Source organism: Epinephelus fuscoguttatus, linkage group LG14 (genome assembly GCF_011397635.1).
Source record: "Epinephelus fuscoguttatus linkage group LG14, E.fuscoguttatus.final_Chr_v1".
NCBI lineage: Eukaryota > Metazoa > Chordata > Actinopteri > Perciformes > Serranidae > Epinephelus > Epinephelus fuscoguttatus.
The window spans coordinates 31331793-31349441 of record NC_064765.1 but is presented as its reverse complement, the minus strand read 5'-3'; the positions used below and the strand labels follow the sequence as shown (position 1 = coordinate 31349441).

The window sequence follows — 17649 nt, the reverse complement described above, 5'->3', positions numbered from 1 at the left end:
TGTTAAAAGACGCGTGTAAGCGGAAATTGCAAGACACCTTCATATACTAAAAAATATTTGTATGTTTAAAAAAAAAACTATTTTGCGAACATAAAATGGATCAGCAAACACACAAATTCAACAAATTGAAAAAAAAACAATACACACAATAATACTGAGACAAAGCTATCTCCATAGACTGTTCTGTATCTAAGATATATACTTTGCTGCTTATTTGTTTTGACTTTTGATGGGTTTGCTTCCCCCCAAAAAATGTATTTTAAAAAGTATGCTTTTATTTTGAAATGAAATGTTCAAACCGGAAGCCCTCTTCTTGTTTAGTCAGTAACTTGACGTTTTCCCACTTCTGGGTAGCTTGGCTAGTTTCGTATACAAGTCTACTTTCCACTGTTTGTGACTTTCGGGATGAAAAGGTTACACTGACGAAATATTAAAGTCACGTCGGAGCAGGTATGGCTAAAGAACAGCAGCCTCAGTGGACGGATATTTTGAAAAGACGGTTAGCTAACTCTAAAAAAGGTGAGACAAAATGTAAACTAACGTTACACACTGGCTAACGTTAGCTAATTTGGGTTGTAGTTGGTTAGCTAAGTCAACATTAACTTGGTTTTGATCCGTGTCCCTGTTTCGGCCCAGATGAGAGAAGCGACGAGGAAAAGAAAGCAGAAGAAACTGAGCTGTTCACCAAATATTATACAGAGTGGAAGGGAGGAGGCGACAAAGACAAGTCCTACAAGAACATCCCACGATTTTATTACAGGGTATTATTTGAATACATAACATATGTTAACCTTGTGAAAAGTGTTGTCAGTTATGTAATTTTCTTTGTGTTATGGTACAAGACAGATGACTAAACTCTGTGCTTATCCTACATCCCAGCATCAGTACCTGTCAAAGAAATGTCAAAGAAAAAACCAAGTATATGTAGGAACAAGAGGTGTCATACAAATTCTCTGGCCTCATAACAATAAACTACAAGATTAATTAGAACAAGTTACTGTATTGCAGGAAACCTTAAATGTTATTAATAGTGTATGACACCAGAATAAAATAAACAGTGAAAGGCACTTTTTCTTCAAGGTTTTCAACTGTGATGATAATGCTCTTAGATTACATTAGGGTCCAGCAGTAATACTGAAACAACAATGATGGTAGTGATGATGAAGATTATGATTTTGATCATGTTATTACTAATGTGGAGTTGCTTTCGAGGTGCAATGAGACGGGCTTGCTGTTTAATGATAAAGATGTGCAGAAGAGAAAACAATAATGAATTTGTTCTGCAGCTACCAGCCGAGGATGAAGTATTACTTCAGAAGCTGAGAGAGGAATCCAGAGCTGTCTTCCTCCAGAGGAAGAGCAGAGAACTGCTTGATAATGAGGAACTACAGGTAAAACACACACACTTAAAAGCAGTCAGGCACAACATAATGACTTATACTTCTGCATTAAAAAAAACAACAGTGTATGTTTGTTATTTGGTGTCCATCCACTTTGTTGTCTTTTTACGTTCCCATTTGTCTTTCTGCAGAATCTGTGGTTTCTGCTGGATAAGCACCAGGTGCCTCCGGTGAGTGGAGAAGAGGCCATGATCAGCTATGAAGCCTACCTGCAGGTGGGGGAGAAGGCCGGGCCCAAGTGCAAGTAAGTAACAGGAAGTAGAGGTTTACTGACAACAGCACAGTTTGGGTAACACACCCTTAGTTAGTCTTGTTTTATGTGTTCCTGTTTGCACCAAGGATTCATGCATGTTATTACTATTTATCCTTCTGGTGTCAGTATGTCTCGGCTTATGGGATAATGGTGTATTCAAAGAAATACACATAAAGTCCTAATTTCATTCGAAATGTGATCACTACCTCCTGAGGTTGCTAGGGATGCATTTGGCCACATTAAACAACCCAAGCACTCTGTGGTAGTAAAAATGTATTTTTGAACCAGGAAATGGACACAGGTGGTTAATTTGTCACTGTGTGTCCACTGTCAGTTTTAAAGGGTTTAAATATTAAGAAAGGATGTAATCTTTTCGTTGAGGAGAGAAATCTCATCTTAATGTGTACAGCAGGGACTTATTAAATCTTGAATAAGTCTGTACAAGTAAAATACAGCTAAGATAGTTCTGTACCCCGGGGAAGAAATACATTAATAGCATATGTAAAGGGGGAACTCTGACTTTGAGAATAGAGAAAAGTAATGAAAGGTAACAATTTCTCTCCCCTTCTCTCCTCTTCTCCCTTCAGAAAATTTTTCACAGCCAGAGTGTACTCCAAGCTTCTCCACAGCGACCCTTACGGCAGGATCTCCATCATGCAGTTCTTTAACTACGTCATGAGAAAAGGTCTGGACCTCCATTTTCTTGTGTACTGTGTCTTTTTACATGATGAGCAGAGGGCAATGAGCAACAAACAGAAAGGCTTCTTTACTGTGAACTGATAGAATTTTCTAAACTTGGGTGACATCAATATATTTCCACTGATTTTTGTTTTGTTAGGATCTCCCTTTCCAGTTTACTTACATGGATTTAATCTTAATCTTTTCTATTCTCTCTGTACATGTAGTATGGCTGCATCAGACCCGGATAGGCCTGAGTCTGTATGATGTAGCAGGACAGGGCTACCTCAGGGAGTCGGTAAGCATTTCCATCATTAACCACACATTAAAAAAAAAAGTTTTTCCTCTTTGAAGTTATAGCAGCCAGTGGGGGAATAATGGTTTGCATTAGTACTAAAAAAATAAAGGAGGAGTTGACACTAATTATTCTGTGAAGGATCTGGAGAACTACATCCTGGAGCTGATCCCCACTCTGCCTCAGCTGGACGGACTGGAGAAGTCCTTCTACTCTTTCTACGTCTGCACCGCAGTTCGCAAGTTCTTTTTCTTCCTCGACCCGCTCAGAACAGGTGAGCTTTAACCTCACACAAGGTGAAAATGTATCTTTACAATAAAATCCTATGGATACTGATAATACATGTCAAAGGGTAGTTTTAAGGATTATTAAATGGACAATACAGGCAAAGGCAAGGACACTTGTGGGGACTTGTGTGCTTTATTAGAGGTAATATCTGTGGCTATAATGTGTTTTTAAAGATGCAGCAATGAAATGTTGGATTTACAGAGGTTGAGTTTAAGAAGTCAGAAACATTTTCTTTACTCAGGGTGTGTGTGTCTGTTATTTTATTTCCTCAGGAAAGATTAAAATCCAGGATATATTGGCCTGCAGTTTTCTGGATGACTTGTTGGAGGTAGAATTTTTGTATAACTCACATTTCTTAACCTTTTAAAATCCATTGGGACTTCTTTCACAACTCATTTTGTGTTAATTCATACTGTATAGTTGATTCTGTATGTGGTAAAATGTCACAAATTTATTGAGTTTGTACCAGCAAGCAGTTAGAAAACCAAACCCTAGTATTTTTAAAGGGACAAATGTAGGAATAGACTGTAATTTTAACTGTCACACTAAAAGATGTGTCATTTTGTAGCTGAATTATATGAATAAGTGCTGAGTTTTTGTGTTGTTACTCTTTTACAAGACAAATCAATGTTAAGCAATACTTCCACAATAGGAAAGATCAGCTGATGTCATGTCTTGTTTCGTCTCTCTCCTACTTTCTTCCTCCTCTCACTGCGCTCTTAGTTGAGAGACGAGGAGCTGTCTAAAGAGAGTCAGGAGTCCAACTGGTTCTCAGCCCCCTCGGCTCTCAGAGTCTACGGTGAGAAAACATCTGTGCCTGGATGTCAGGTTTCAAGTCTCATGTGAAATGTTCATGGAATTAAATTATCCTCAGACATAATGTAGGTGTATGTTCTTTAAATATTATCTGTGCCAGCTAAATTAGAATACTTCGGTGGGCGCGGTGTGAATCTGGGATTCTGGGTCGATAGAAATGAAGAACCTTGGATGTGTCTGTATAAGAAATCAGCCAGTCAGAGCTGTGCTTGTGTTAATACTATTTCTGGGATTTATTTTTACATCTCTGCGTCTCTACAGGCCAGTACCTCAACCTGGATAAGGACCACAATGGCATGTTGAGCAAGGAGGAGCTGTCACGCTACGGCACAGCTACGCTCACCTCAGTCTTCCTGGACAGAGTGTTTCAGGAGTGCCTCACCTACGATGGAGAAATGGTACAGTTAGCGACAGTGCCTGTAGGAGAGCTGTTGTAGACATACAGATAGGGATAAATTAACCTCCTTTTTAATGCTGAGAATTATCAGGGATTGAACTAAATCCCTCCTTCGTGCATATTTTTAGGTGATTGTTTTGCAGACTTCTGTGTGTGGGGTGTAAATTGGATATTTACTGTACATAACTGTGTTCCTCTTCTTCTACCTCAGGACTATAAGACGTATCTAGACTTTGTGTTGGCGCTGGAAAACAGGAAGGAGCCAGCAGCATTACAGTATATCTTTAAACTTCTGGACATGGAGAATCAAGGATACCTCAACGTCTTCTCCCTCAACTATTTCTTCAGGGTATCAGCTGCGCACACACACACACACAAACGTACTTGTGGTTTCAACATCTATACACCCCTGCAAAGAATACCTTGTTTGTGCCACTATGGCAATCATCCACCAATTTTTGTTGTGTTGTTCTTCAGGCTATACAGGAGCAGATGAAACTCCATGGGCAGGAGCCTGTCACCTTCCAGGATGTCAAGGTATATTGTGTACACACACACACACAGACACATACAGTCCAGACAAGTTTCCTTAACACACCAATCCTTGTGCACAACTTGCTGTAGTAATGGCAGCAATGTGGTTGGTGCTTTTAAGATGGTGAATGTTAACCTAAGTTTGTTTTCACTGTTAGCCTTCCAGTGTCTTTTTGATATAACTATTGATGGGTCCGTCTCATTCAGATTTACATTTATTGTGGTTGACAGAAGGTTCAGCTAAGCTGTAGAGATCGTTGACCCTCTATTATGCCAAATAGAGACATCCCATGTTCTGTTGTTAAAACAAAAAGATGAACATTTGATTACCGCCTCTCCTCAGGATGAGATATTTGACATGGTGAAGCCTAAAGACCCCTACAAGATCACTCTCCAGGACTTGGTTAACAGTTGCCAGGGCGATACTGTCACCAGCATCCTGATTGACCTCAATGGCTTCTGGACCTATGAGAACAGAGAAGTGCTGGTCGCCAATGACAACGACAGCAGCAACACAGCTGACCTGGACGACAGCTGAAGATGATTTGGGGTTGAAGTACGGTAGAGACAATCATGTTACCAAGAGGTCACAGTTTCATTCCCAACCTGAAACTATCCTGCAGAAGTTTCAGCTCTGGACCCTTACTCAGCTAAATGTCAACATTGTGAAAAGCTTGAGGAGATGTACAGAAGGAGAGGGATAAGAATGAATGAGCTGGATGGAAGGAGGAAAGCCAGAGATGGTTCTTTGTGTAAATATCGTTCTGTGTTCCTGCTTCTTGTTTTCCTGTAAAGAAGATCTATTACATGTGTTTTATTATTGACCTCTTTGAAATAAATGTCCTTTTCATGCCTTTTATGACAATGTCTAAATGTTTCACTTCACTTTGTATAATAGAAGCACACTATCATTTAACACCCACTGAAATTGAAGCAGCTGCAAGAAGATCAAAAAACCCCAATACAAACATAATAATTCACTGATTGACTGTCAAATTAATTCACTCATAGTCACAAACCGACAGAATTGTCATGTGACTCTGCAGTTCCCCTCAGCTCTACAGGGCTTTTTTAGCATCTTTCAGCTCGTTTTGGTTTTCCAGCCTGCAACTTCACTGTTTTGATTCACTTAGTTTGAAAACCAAAAACAGAGCCCAACAGAGGGTGAATACTGGACTTGAATTTGCCAAGTGGACAGAAACATGACTCCTAATTAATGATGATGCTGTTCTATGGCTGCTCAATGTGTCAATAAGCAACTGCATGCTAACAAGTGTGTTACTCCCCCCAATCAATCAATCAATCAATCAATCAATCAATCAATTTTATTTATAAAGCCCAATATCACAAATCACAATTTGCCTCACAGGGCTTTACAGCATATGACATCCCTCTGTCCTTTGGACCCTCACAGCGGATAAGGAAAAACTCCCCCAAAAAATCCTTTAACGGGAAAAAAATGGTAGAAACCTCAGGAAGAGCAACTGAGGAGGGATCCCTCTTCCAGGACGGACAGACGTGCAATAGATGTCATACAGAGCAGTGGCCAATAAATCTGTCAGGGCAGATGAGGGATCTCCCAAGGTGAGATCAATAGTATGAAGACATTGATAGAACATTAGTGTGTAAAATACATTTTGCTAAAATGTAATATGAACTGCAAATCCGCAGAATATTCCCACATCTCTATTTGCTTTGTATATTTTATCATATAAATGTGATGTTGAAGAATAGAAACCATGCTTTAAGATTTGACGTTCAAACAAATAAACAAACAAACAAACAAGATGGAATGAGAGTAAAATGTAAAATGGTTGGGACTGTTAGAAAACTTGACATCTTCATGATTGTCATTGTTCATGCTTACTGGTACATGATAGAGCTACCACTAAGGAAACCTTCTAGAAAACAGAGCAGACTGTTAATTCCTTCATAAAACAATGGGATTGTGTATAATAATAAAACAAAAGTCAACCTTTTGAATGTTTAAAGGTTTTATTAACACAGAAAATAGAAACATGTATATACAGATTCATTAAAGGTTTGTCATAGTAACTTTTGCATATTATGTTGGCCCTTTTGTCACATTAAAAAAGCATAAATAATATCCTTCATTAACTAGTGAAAGACAATCATCCACCTAGCTTTAATTTGTGGGCTGATATGTTGGGATTCCACTTTCAGTACATCTTTTAAGTCCATTTAAACATCTCTTTTTGAGCTAAATCATTTTTCAAAAGCCATTCATGGCTAAACACTGCTGCTCTGAGGTCTGAGGCCTGTCAACACACCACACAGCCATGTCAGTGGATAAAAATAATCAATAAGAAGCTTATGAAAGCTCAGTCTCAGCATTACACCCGCTGCGCAGCTAAACATTCATATGAAAGGCTTCCACAAGGACACTTTAAGAATGAACCCTTCACACACACACACGATGGTCGTAGCACTGGATGTGGGCAATTTCTTATGCCAGTGTCGCGTATCAGTCATCAGTACATTTGACCACTAGAACATTTTTAAAGATTTAAACTACAATAGTATTATTTAATCTATGTTGTCCTAAGATTTGCACTTTTGGCATTTCACACAGAAAAGAATTAACACTACAAGTTGTTCCTGCTGGTCAACTGATTGAACTATCAATACAGAAACACAATTGTTAGATTGCAACACATGGAAAGTAAAGCAAGCAGATTACTTAGAGCTCTGAAGTTACATTCAGAACTACTGGACACTTTCACTTGCGCCATTTCTAGTGGCTTGGATATGATATTTATCAGAAGGGCTGCAAAAATCAGGAAATATGTGCTGCTTAATTAAAGATTTAATAGGACACCATGTCTGAGCAGGCATATCTTACGGTCTTGAATGATCCCTAGTTAATAACTCAACATATTACATGTGCTCAAAGAGCAGGAAGGTACAGTAGCCTTAAGGAAGTAGCCATGGCTAATAAAAGGCTGAAGCAGCAGGATTGCCATGCTATACGTATTTGGATATTATGTTGAAATCATAAACGATGTTCAATCAGTTCTAGCTACTGATGTCGTCAATCACTGCTTATCTTTACAGCTTGGAAGCCAAAAACTATCCAGCTCTATTACACTTTGCAGATGCACACGCCAGGCATAGTCAATGATGTCAGACACAAGGAGCAAAGAAAGAAACTGAGAGCAGAAATGGCGGAGCAGTGTCTGTATCAGGCTATGCCTTTGGCTAACTGTAGATGTAGTAGGTTTCTATTCATGTTGCTGCCTAAATCAGGAGCAGGGTCGATTCGCTTTCTGTTCTCTCTTCAGTTCAGGGTGGATTTCCCTCCGTTTCTAATCAATGGAAAACTGAGATTGATGACTGTTTCTAAATAAGATCCAGCATTTATTTCCCTTTCACAACTGATGCCAGTTTAAAGTGAGTTGCGCCCAGTCTGGTCGACACTTAACTAAATGATGCATTTAAGTCTTGCATATTGTTTTTAACTATACACACATTTACATTCACAGGTAAGGCTTGTGCAGTCACTTCCACAGCCCTTTTAATATCTCCCTGCACTTGGTACCAAGATCTCTTTTTATAAAGTAAAAACATATAAAAATAACAATATTATTAATTTATACAGCTAAGTAAATTAAGGTTTTACCAACAGATAGAAACATGTAAATGTTAGTGGTTTGTCTGTGAGTGTCAGTTTTCAGGAGGGGAGGGGAGAAGGGACTCTGTTGGTGTCTCCAGTGTTGAGTGTGGATTCAGGTTCTAGCTCAAAGCTAATGTTTACAAAGGAAGCTCCAGATGCTTCTGGCTGCTCAGTAGCAGGATGATCATCCTGCTCGCCTCTCCGCTGCTCCACAAACCGAATCTCTGCCATCTCAGCCAGACGGTTCTCCTCCTCTTCCTCCTCCTCCTACAGGAGAACATCAGTGTGTGTTGCATTTATTGCTAAAAAGTTATTATTTGACAGTTGATGTTTGTGTTCTAGCTCCTGCCTCTGCGTGAACAGGATTTTAAAGGCGTGACTTTATTCATATTTACATATGGAATTCACATATGAAAGTCAAGGATGTGTGTGTGTGCATGTGTCCTACCTCTTTCTTAATGCGGTAGTACTCATCAATAGCATACTGGTATTTAGGAGTAGTGATGCCGAACAGAGAGGCCAGTCTCTCTCCCATGTAGTCACACACTATAAAAAAAACATGCACGCTCTTTCAATAAAAATATTTTCTAACACTTGATGCAGCTTTTTTGTGTGATTATCACCTGTGGTGTGATATGAAGGGGACCAAACAACTAAATGCTATACAAGTGTGAAACAGGGTGTAAAATACATTCTGATACATCGCCGTAAAGCATCTAATTTGTACAGTTTGCTAACATTCCAGTATTTCTGCAGAACATTTATTATATTTCCTGACTTCCTCTGTCTGGAAAACACCTCTGAAAACTCATGATATTTCAAAACTTAGTAAGATGTCATTGGTCCTTGCAAGCATGAATACCAACTGAGACAGTAGGCTACCTTACCTGAGAGAGTGGAGATGCCCATTCTCCAAATGTGGAACCAGAAATATGGACCCCAGGTCAGTTTGGACTACAATACACATGGGAAAAACAGAATTATTAAATAACACATATTTTGGTCAAACGCAAACAAAAAAAACAGCTAAGATTATGTCTTAAGCATCAAGGCATTATTTTATACGACAAGCTGACAGCCCGACTTTTGGCCTGCCATTCACAACTGTTTCTTTCTTACAAGTATCCCTAGCCTTAGCCAAAGTCAAAAGCTTTTATTTCCTAAAAATATCATCCTAGTGATCTTTATCTATTCAGACTTATTAAGATATCTTGTGATTTGAGACTAATTGCCCAACTGGAATGGATTTCTGCTCAACAACTTAGGTTGATGCAAACACCACCTACAAGACATCTGCGGCTGCGTCAGGATCTCTAAAATTCCGATGGATTCAGTAAAGTGACTGTGAAACTTTCTGATCTCAACCTACCGGATCTACTGTGGTGACGTCCCTCCTCAAAGGCTCCTCCACTTCATCCTCTTCATCGGTACTGTATTCCTCCATGGTCTCCCCACTGGCGAAGAAGATGGTCCTGCGGGGAACCTTCACCCTCTCCTGCCTCCCCACTGGGGAGTCTCCCATTTCCACCCTCTCGAAGTCTGCTGCCCCTCCTGAACCCTGAAATAGTTCGAAACAGACTTTACATGTATATGATGCCATCATAACTAATTAATATTATGAATTACTTAAGTGCACCATATGCATAGAGTTTGATGTACCCTCTCGCACAGTATATTTGGCAGAATACACTCAACAAAATAAAACATCTACCTATCTAAGTTATTAAACCGACGTTATATGTAGTTGCATTATTTACCTCATTATGCACTGTAGCTGCACAGTAAGTTAAGCAAAAATAAATCTTCCAAAATTTGATGACAAAACGTTTCAACTGCAAAGCACGAACGTTAGCTCGTAAATTAGCCTTAGCTTACTTTAGCTACTTTGTGTTTGTTGACTGTTAGCTTCTCGGCTAAGGAAGTAATTCGCTTTTAATCTAACAAGTCTTTGTTTTAACGTTCACAAACACGAAAAGTGGCGAAAGTTGCCTCGCACAGACCAACCTTATCAGTTTCCATAGTTTGTCCCAGTGAAACATTGGCATTAGTTAAATACAGCGGCAAATCTGCCATGTCAGTCACTTCTTCCACCTCACCACGATCTGGTTGTCTGGGTTCTGCCCGCACAACTTCCTCTCTGACCTTTTCAGGATAAAAGCTTTTTGTGTAGAAAAAAGGTGTTGACAAATTTTGACAGCATTCAGCCATACGGTGTATTTGGTGATAACTGTTCTGCACTTTCCAGTAAAGCCATACAATGTACATACTCTTCTTAAAGAAATGTGTGGATGAATTTGTTATTTGTTTATTTATTATTATTATTATTATTATTATTATTTATTTATGTCTCTTTAGTGATAGCTAGTGTGTGTGTGTGTGTGTGTGTGTGTGTGTGTGTGTGTGTGTGTGTGTGCGTGCGTGCGTATGTATATTTACGTATCTCTATGTGGGATGGGAGGGTTGGGTTTTCTCTTTTCTTTTTGTTTTCTGTTTTGGATCTTTGTTGTTTTTAACCTCTGTGAGGCACTTTGTGTTACTGTTGTACGAAAAGTGCCATATAAATAAAGTTGATTTGATTTGATTTATACAATACTCTTGACCTCTGACTTTCACTATGTCGACTCAGTAAGGCTGTTGGTTACTTTCCCCCCTTTCCCTCATTTTCACAACAGCTTTCTCAACCTGTGTAAGCCGCGTCAAGTAACAAAAGTTAGCGCGTTTAAAGTTATGTTGTCATCAAATTTGCAACCGTCGGTAACCAAAGCTTTATTTTGAAAGTAATGTTAGTGAGCGGAAGCTGTGTCGTTCGAATGCAGGAACTTAACACCTAGCAGCGACAGGGAGCTTTTTTGTGGTGTTTTGGTCCGGTCGAGCCCACTCACAAAAATGACAGCGAGGAAGTCTGGCTCACGACTGGAGACCGAGATAGAGCGGTGCCGTTCAGAGGGTCAATGGGACAAGATACCGGAGCTAGTACGGCAGCTTTCAGCCAAACTAATATCAAACGGTAAGATATGTGCGGTGTTTCCCGGTCGTTCGTTCATTCAGTTTATAAGGCCTTCTCCATGGTCTGAGTCCTCGGCACTTCCTGACAGCAGCAGCCGATACTGAGAGTTTTCCAGCTCTGTACTGAGCTAGTTAGCTAGCAGAGGTCAAGAGAGAGTGCTTCGTTTCTCAGGGGATTTTACCTCAGTGGGACAGTGTAGTGTGCTCACACTGAGATACTTCAATTGTAAGACGTGGATAACTTAGTTCCTGTGGTGTGACAGCTGAGCCCTCTAGTTCGCTCTGCTCCTGAGTCAAGCGGAACTACATACAAACATTTGTCATTAGCTTAATGTAGTCCATGCTTTAACTGTATGGTAACCTATCCAGATACTAATTTTCCACATACAACAACAAATATCTTTATGCAAAATAACAGAATTGTTTCACCTCTCTCATAGTAGTTGGTGTTGCTAGGACGCATAATTGCTAACGTTACATGCTAGCTGTCAAACTCCTTGCTGATGCTGAATTGTAAACTGTACTACTGGCACTACAGCTCATCATAACGTAAATACTCTTGACAACAGATGAATAATTTAGTTTTAAAAATTAATGGGGATAGGCCTAATCTGAATTAAAGGTTGTTTCCTCTTTTTAACACAAAGTTAAAATGTCTCTTATGTGTAAAATCCCTGAGAAGTGAACGCATCACGATGTACATGACGTCAAAGGTGCATAGTGATGCATGCATTTGATTGAAATTTTATAATTGTTCTCTTGATATAATCTACCCCTTTTTATTAAGAGAATGAATTGGCATCTATGGAAACAGATTTAAAAGAATTACATGTAAACAGCATCACATCCCATCTTATCATGCTGCAATTGCTCTTCTGCTGCAGATGTGTGTGCTGCTCTATCTTGCCACCTCTGCATTAAACCAAGGCTGACAGCTGGGGATGGTTAATGCATTAAGTACTATAAAGACTTCTAGTGTGATTGATACCCCCTTTATTCCCTAGAATCTTGGTATTTTCAGCCTGGTGTGAAATTACTCTTTAAGATAACTATATGGGCGATATGTGGGAGTCTAATTCAATTATTTATAGTAAACTTGCAGTTGTTGTGAGATTACTCTAGAAAGTAAAGGCCAACATTAAGAGGTCCATCTATTTTTTTAAGTTGTAGGTAAGCAGCAGCCACAGCCAAGAAGGCAATTAGAAGAATTGCTCCTTTTCGGTTATACATTTGTCAGGCGGGGTGTAGTCTCGCCACCAGACAATCAGAGATCTCCGCCTTCTGATAGTTTAGTTAAGCAAAGCGTCTAAAGACTGACTTGTGAGTCTAGGCGAGGTGATAACTGCGGTCATAGTCTTAAAACAGAAGGGATGTTCAATCATTGTGAACTATGAGCTAGGAACTGCTTCTGATGGCTTTATTGAGTGTGTTAAAAATCCACTGACCCTGACTTTTAGTTGGAGGATTTCAGAAAACTTTGGCATTATTTAGTGCCGTATATTCCCATCTTTATCATTGTTAGAAATGCTATGTTATTCTCACACAAAATAAATGTGAATATACATAGACTGAATGTTATTTATATTGTGCATGTAACTAGAAAGATTACCAGATATTTTACGCTAGTGGAAGATGTTAATTTTGCCGACACTTTCTGAATGCTATGAAAAATGCTGCAATTATGGAATGTTATTAAGCACATGAGAGCAATGAGCTCTGGTCACTGACTGGGATCATTAACAGGATTACTGCTCTTTTCACCCTTTGAACCTCTAAACACACACAATCACCCGATTTAGGAGCTTGCTAAGGCTATGTATAATTCTGGCTGGTATGTGTGTGTAAGCACAGCAGTGTTTCTCTCCTTGTAACTTCAGCTCAACAACAGGAGAGGAGAAGCCTTGAAGTGGAACCATTGTTGTTAGATAGCTAAGCATGAAGGTGTTGTAAAAGCTTAATCTCATTTTGATTTTGAATTGTAAATCAGTTACTTTTATATTGACCTTAGATTGGCTTTAGATTGACCTTCAAACCTTACACAGTGTTCCTAGTTTAACCACTTATTGTCCTCAGATAAAGTATTGATTTATTTTAGATTAGTCATAAATTGATGTTAGATTTAAACTGGCAGTCAGATCCTAGACTGACTCTACTTATTTACCCCAAGCCTATCTAAGTGGCAGAGAGTTGAGCCTTATACAACACTATTTAAAAGTGGTTGCCAGGTTGGCAGCTTTTAGATGCCAAAAGTGAATATATGGTTGCCATTTTTAGTCACCTTAAATTTTAAATAAGGCAGTATGCAGGCATGTTCCTCTTGTGTCAGCATGGGTTTTCCCTGAGTCCTCTGGCTTTCTCCCACAGTCGTAAGACATGCAGTTCAGGTTAATTGGTGACCCCAAATGGTCTGTCGCCATGTGTCAGTCTGGCGATTATCTGGTGATAGTCGCTTCTCGCCCAGTGTCAGCTGTGGTAGCCTCCAGGCCTACTGTGACCTTGTACCAGGATCAGTGCTTGTCTTGTGGATAATGAATGAATGAAGATATTATGCAGAGGTTTGTTTTTTTTTTCAGCTCAATAATGAAAATGTGACATAAAAGACTCTTTAAAAACTGTATTACAATAACTGAACAAACTTCTTTGTCATTTGTGTTTTATCTGATACTTCTTAAGTGTTGATCGTAAGTGTTGTCAGGTCATGTGTCCACCCTCAATTCGTAGTTTACAAAATACCAGTATTGTAGCTGATGTCGTGTTCCTTAGCAAGTCACTGGTTGCTTGTTCATCTGTTCTGTCCCTTTCAGATTTTGATTCTTGACATTTTTGCTGATTCCCACCACAGATTAATTGGCCCTTGAACAACCTACTTTAAGAGATGACCTCTAATCTGTTTTGATTCTGCTTAGACAGCTGAATCCTCTCTCACATACAGCTGCAGAGATGTGACACCACATCACGTAGCATCAGAATGTGGGAAAACCTTTCCTGGTGGCGTCATAACATGCGCTCGAAATAGCACGCCTCCCTGCATTGGCAGTAAATGCCTCCAGCTGAGTCCACTCTGTCAAGACAGTTTCCTTATTTATAGGTTTTCATCTCTGTAGGATGGGTTGGAAGTGATGCTATAGACGTTTGAAGTCATGTTGTCAATATACTACAGAAAGAATAGCAGTCTCGCACATACAAAAAACATTTGAGGCAGGTGCTTGACCAATAAAAGATAGCAATACAGTATGAAGAAAGGTCGACACACTGTAGCTCCCTTAAGTGCAATTTATTAGCATATCCACAAATGATGTTTTGAGCTAATGCTCTTATTCAGACTGTTGATGTGGTAATAAATTGCACTTAAGGGAGCTACAGTGCGCAGTGTGCATGTTTTATAGTCCACCCCATGGCTATTTTTTGATATCACTTACGCAACAAATATTGAAATAGTATTCATTGTGGGGTGCAGTTTTGCTGTTTGCTGTCCCTATTATTTAAATGTTTAAAAAGTGTTTGACACTGATGGCAACCAAAGGCCAAGAATTGGTTGCCGCTGTTTCAAAATCATTGCCATTGGCAACCTGGCAAGCATTACTGTCTAGCCCTGTTATTCTTATGACTTCTTCAAACATCTCGTGTGTGTGTGTGTGTGTGTGTGTGTGTGTGTGTGTGTGTGTGTGTGCGTGTAGATGATCTAGGGGAATTGTTGCTGGGAGAATGCAAGCTTCAGACGTACCTGAAGGAAAACCCCATCAAACAGGGAGCCAGTCCCAGGGGCCCACGACCTAAACTGGTGGAGGTCAGGAAACACCTCACTGCTGCTTTGGACAGAGGAAACCTCAAGGTAACTGTGGATGTGGAGCCGGTAGACAAAGTGGCTGAAGTCACCAGTTGTCACTTTGTTTCTTATTTGTTTTACAAATTTCAGTTTCTGTCACATAATTTAATTTCACAGATTCATGCAAGCACTCAAAATCAGTAGATAGAAATCTGGAGACGGAAACTCAACTCAGCAAATACAAACAAATATTTGAAAGAGAATATGTTTTCATTTTTTACTCTTATTTTGTCCTCTAGGCCGATTACCTTCAGGAAGCCAGCCTGTTGATGGCCAAACTGTGCTATGTGGAGGGAGAATACAGAGACGCTTTAGGTATCATGGACACTGCTCTTGTTTGGTTTATTTACTCCTATTTAGTATTTGTGTATGGTATGATGTTATTAATCAAAAAGTGTGCTCGGTTGTCTGTACAGATTACTGGTGTACTAATTAATTCATGCATAATTGATGTATTAACAGGTCACTACAGCCACGTGAACCTGGACGACATGCAGCTGGGGGGAGCTCCTGTGTATCGGCTGTCCATGATAGCAGAGGCATACGCTACTAAAGGTATAAACACACATATACACACCCAGCCATCGTTTCATGTCTCCCTCCATCAGTTTTGTCAGCCCTAACCTCTGCAGTACATCTTTACTCCACATGATGGCAGTACACTGTCACTGCTGATAAACAGATCTGGAATAACCTGTGATATGATGAACCACACACAGTCACATAACAAGCAGCTCTGGTCACCGTTGAATAAAAGATATTCAGTTCTAGCATTTTCCTTTTTAAATATCATTATGTTCTTATTTCATCCATTTGTGTAACCAAATGCAGTTTTCATGGGACAGTTGCAAACTCATTTATGATTGAAAATCAATCATCAGTAGGAGAAAATGATCATCAGATTGTCAAAAACTAGACCAAACAACTCTAACAGGGTGTCTGCAGGTCTTTGAAAAGTCTTAAAATGTCTTCAGTTTCATCTTCTTCTTCTAACCGCTTCATCCTCTTGAGGGTCGCGGGGGGGCTGGAGCCTATCCCAGCTGACATTGGGCGAGAGGCAGGGTACACCCTTGACAGGTCGCCAGACTATGGCAGGGCTGACACATAGAGACAGACAACCATTCACGCTCACATTCACACCTACGGACAATTTAGAGTTACCAATTAACCTAGTCCCCAAATCTGTCTTTGGACTGTGGGAGAAAGCCGGAGTGCCCGGAGAGAACCCACGCTGACACGGGGAGAACATGCAAACTCCGCACAGAAGGGCTCCCACGCCTGGGATCGAACCGGCAACCCTCTTGCTGTGAGGCGAGAGTGCTAACCACCACACCACCGTGCCGCCCCTGTCTTCAGTTTCAATTTTATAAAATATTAGGCCTTAAATTTCATTATAAGTGGGGTCTTAATTGCCACAAACTTTGTATCTAATTTAATTTATCCATATTTTAATTCATTTTAGTCAAAATTACTCTGTGTGAAAGTCCACATTTCTGATGTTACAAATCCATAAACCTACTACCAAATTCTTTAATTTAGACTCGCATTTACCTGTCTGCAAAATGTAGATTACATACATATACATAAAACTTTTCTGCACATGGATCAGCATATACATTACTTAGCTTCATACTTAACCTGCAATGGTTGAATAGGAGATGATGATCTGTACAAAAATTTGGTTAACATTTCTCTTTAAAAGGTTTTAAAAACAGTAAATTACAAGTGTCTGATATCTGTAGATGCCCTGTCTATCCAATATATGAATGTTTATATACTAATGAATACCAGACAGTGATAACTGACTTGTGGCCTTTGTCTCTCTTTGTCTATTCCTTGTCACCCTGAGCTCTCTTTCCGTCTCTCCCCTCAGGACTGTGTCTAGAGAAAGTCCCAGCTGCCTCTCCGTCTCTATCCAATAAGAACACTGGGTCTCCATCGTCTAATAGGAGCACAACAGATCGGGAGCAGGAAATCATCACCTGCTATGAAAAGTCTGGAGACATTGCCCTGCTCTACCTGCAGGAGGCTGAGAAGGTATATGTTTGTGTCATGTTATGTTATGTCTCAATCAGACCTCCAGTCTGAGGGTGTGAAATTGGCATACTTGTTGTCTATTGCAGTGTTTTTCTCTGGGTGACACAGAAGCGCTCATCAAATATCTTGTTAGCACCTGGACTCCCAAATGCTCTGCCAATGCCATCCCTGTGGGTGTGTGATGAATACTCTGCTGTCAGTGTGCAAGTTTGACTAATGCATTACCGCCCATGACGGCCAACTGGCAAACAAATGTCTTCCTCTTTATTGGGAGAATGTCTGAGAGGACGCACAGACTGAGCTGGCAAACAACAAGAAACTGAAAAAAAAAAAAAAAGGCAGGAGGATACAAATCAAACAGTCCTGACATCAAATTATACTGATATTTCTGTGAGATGATGAGATGTACTCTATAAACTCATGGTTGGATACAGCAGAAGTAAGGTTTATGTAAGGTGTGACAGAAAGTATATAACCTGGATGAA

The 17649-nt window shown here is 39.8% G+C and overlaps 3 protein-coding genes across 5 annotated transcripts in view; 2 read left to right on the top strand and 1 right to left on the bottom strand.

The window, feature by feature from the left end:
- The first annotated feature begins 321 nt into the window (after positions 1-321).
- ppp2r3c (protein phosphatase 2, regulatory subunit B'', gamma) lies at positions 322-5520 on the top strand. The gene is made up of 13 exons (XM_049597068.1): positions 322-519; positions 637-761; positions 1287-1391; positions 1532-1644; positions 2241-2338; positions 2559-2629; positions 2768-2900; positions 3187-3242; positions 3638-3713; positions 3992-4128; positions 4339-4476; positions 4605-4664; positions 5005-5520. The coding sequence occupies exons 1-13, from the start codon at positions 453-455 to the stop codon at positions 5197-5199; spliced, it is 1374 nt and encodes a 457-aa protein (XP_049453025.1). The 5' UTR covers positions 322-452; the 3' UTR covers positions 5200-5520.
- Positions 5521-6637: 1117 nt separating this feature from the next.
- On the bottom strand, positions 6638-10411 carry fam177a1 (family with sequence similarity 177 member A1). Its single transcript, XM_049596996.1, has 5 exons — positions 10300-10411; positions 9665-9853; positions 9183-9249; positions 8744-8841; positions 6638-8562 (listed from the first exon to the last, which is right to left on the bottom strand). Exons 1-5 carry the CDS (start codon positions 10366-10368, stop codon positions 8353-8355), a joined length of 633 nt encoding a protein of 210 aa, XP_049452953.1. The 5' UTR covers positions 10369-10411; the 3' UTR covers positions 6638-8352.
- Positions 10412-11117: 706 nt separating this feature from the next.
- The window catches only part of ttc7b (tetratricopeptide repeat domain 7B), a 32106-nt gene continuing 25574 nt past the window's right edge, over positions 11118-17649 (top strand). For all 3 annotated transcript variants that reach the window (XM_049595810.1, XM_049595809.1, XM_049595808.1), the window contains exons 1-5: positions 11118-11302; positions 14979-15133; positions 15367-15442; positions 15590-15682; positions 17001-17164. In XM_049595810.1, the coding sequence (XP_049451767.1) occupies positions 11182-11302; positions 14979-15133; positions 15367-15442; positions 15590-15682; positions 17001-17164 (609 nt within the window). In that variant the 5' untranslated portion in view covers positions 11118-11181. The remainder of the gene's footprint in view (positions 11303-14978; positions 15134-15366; positions 15443-15589; positions 15683-17000; positions 17165-17649) is intronic.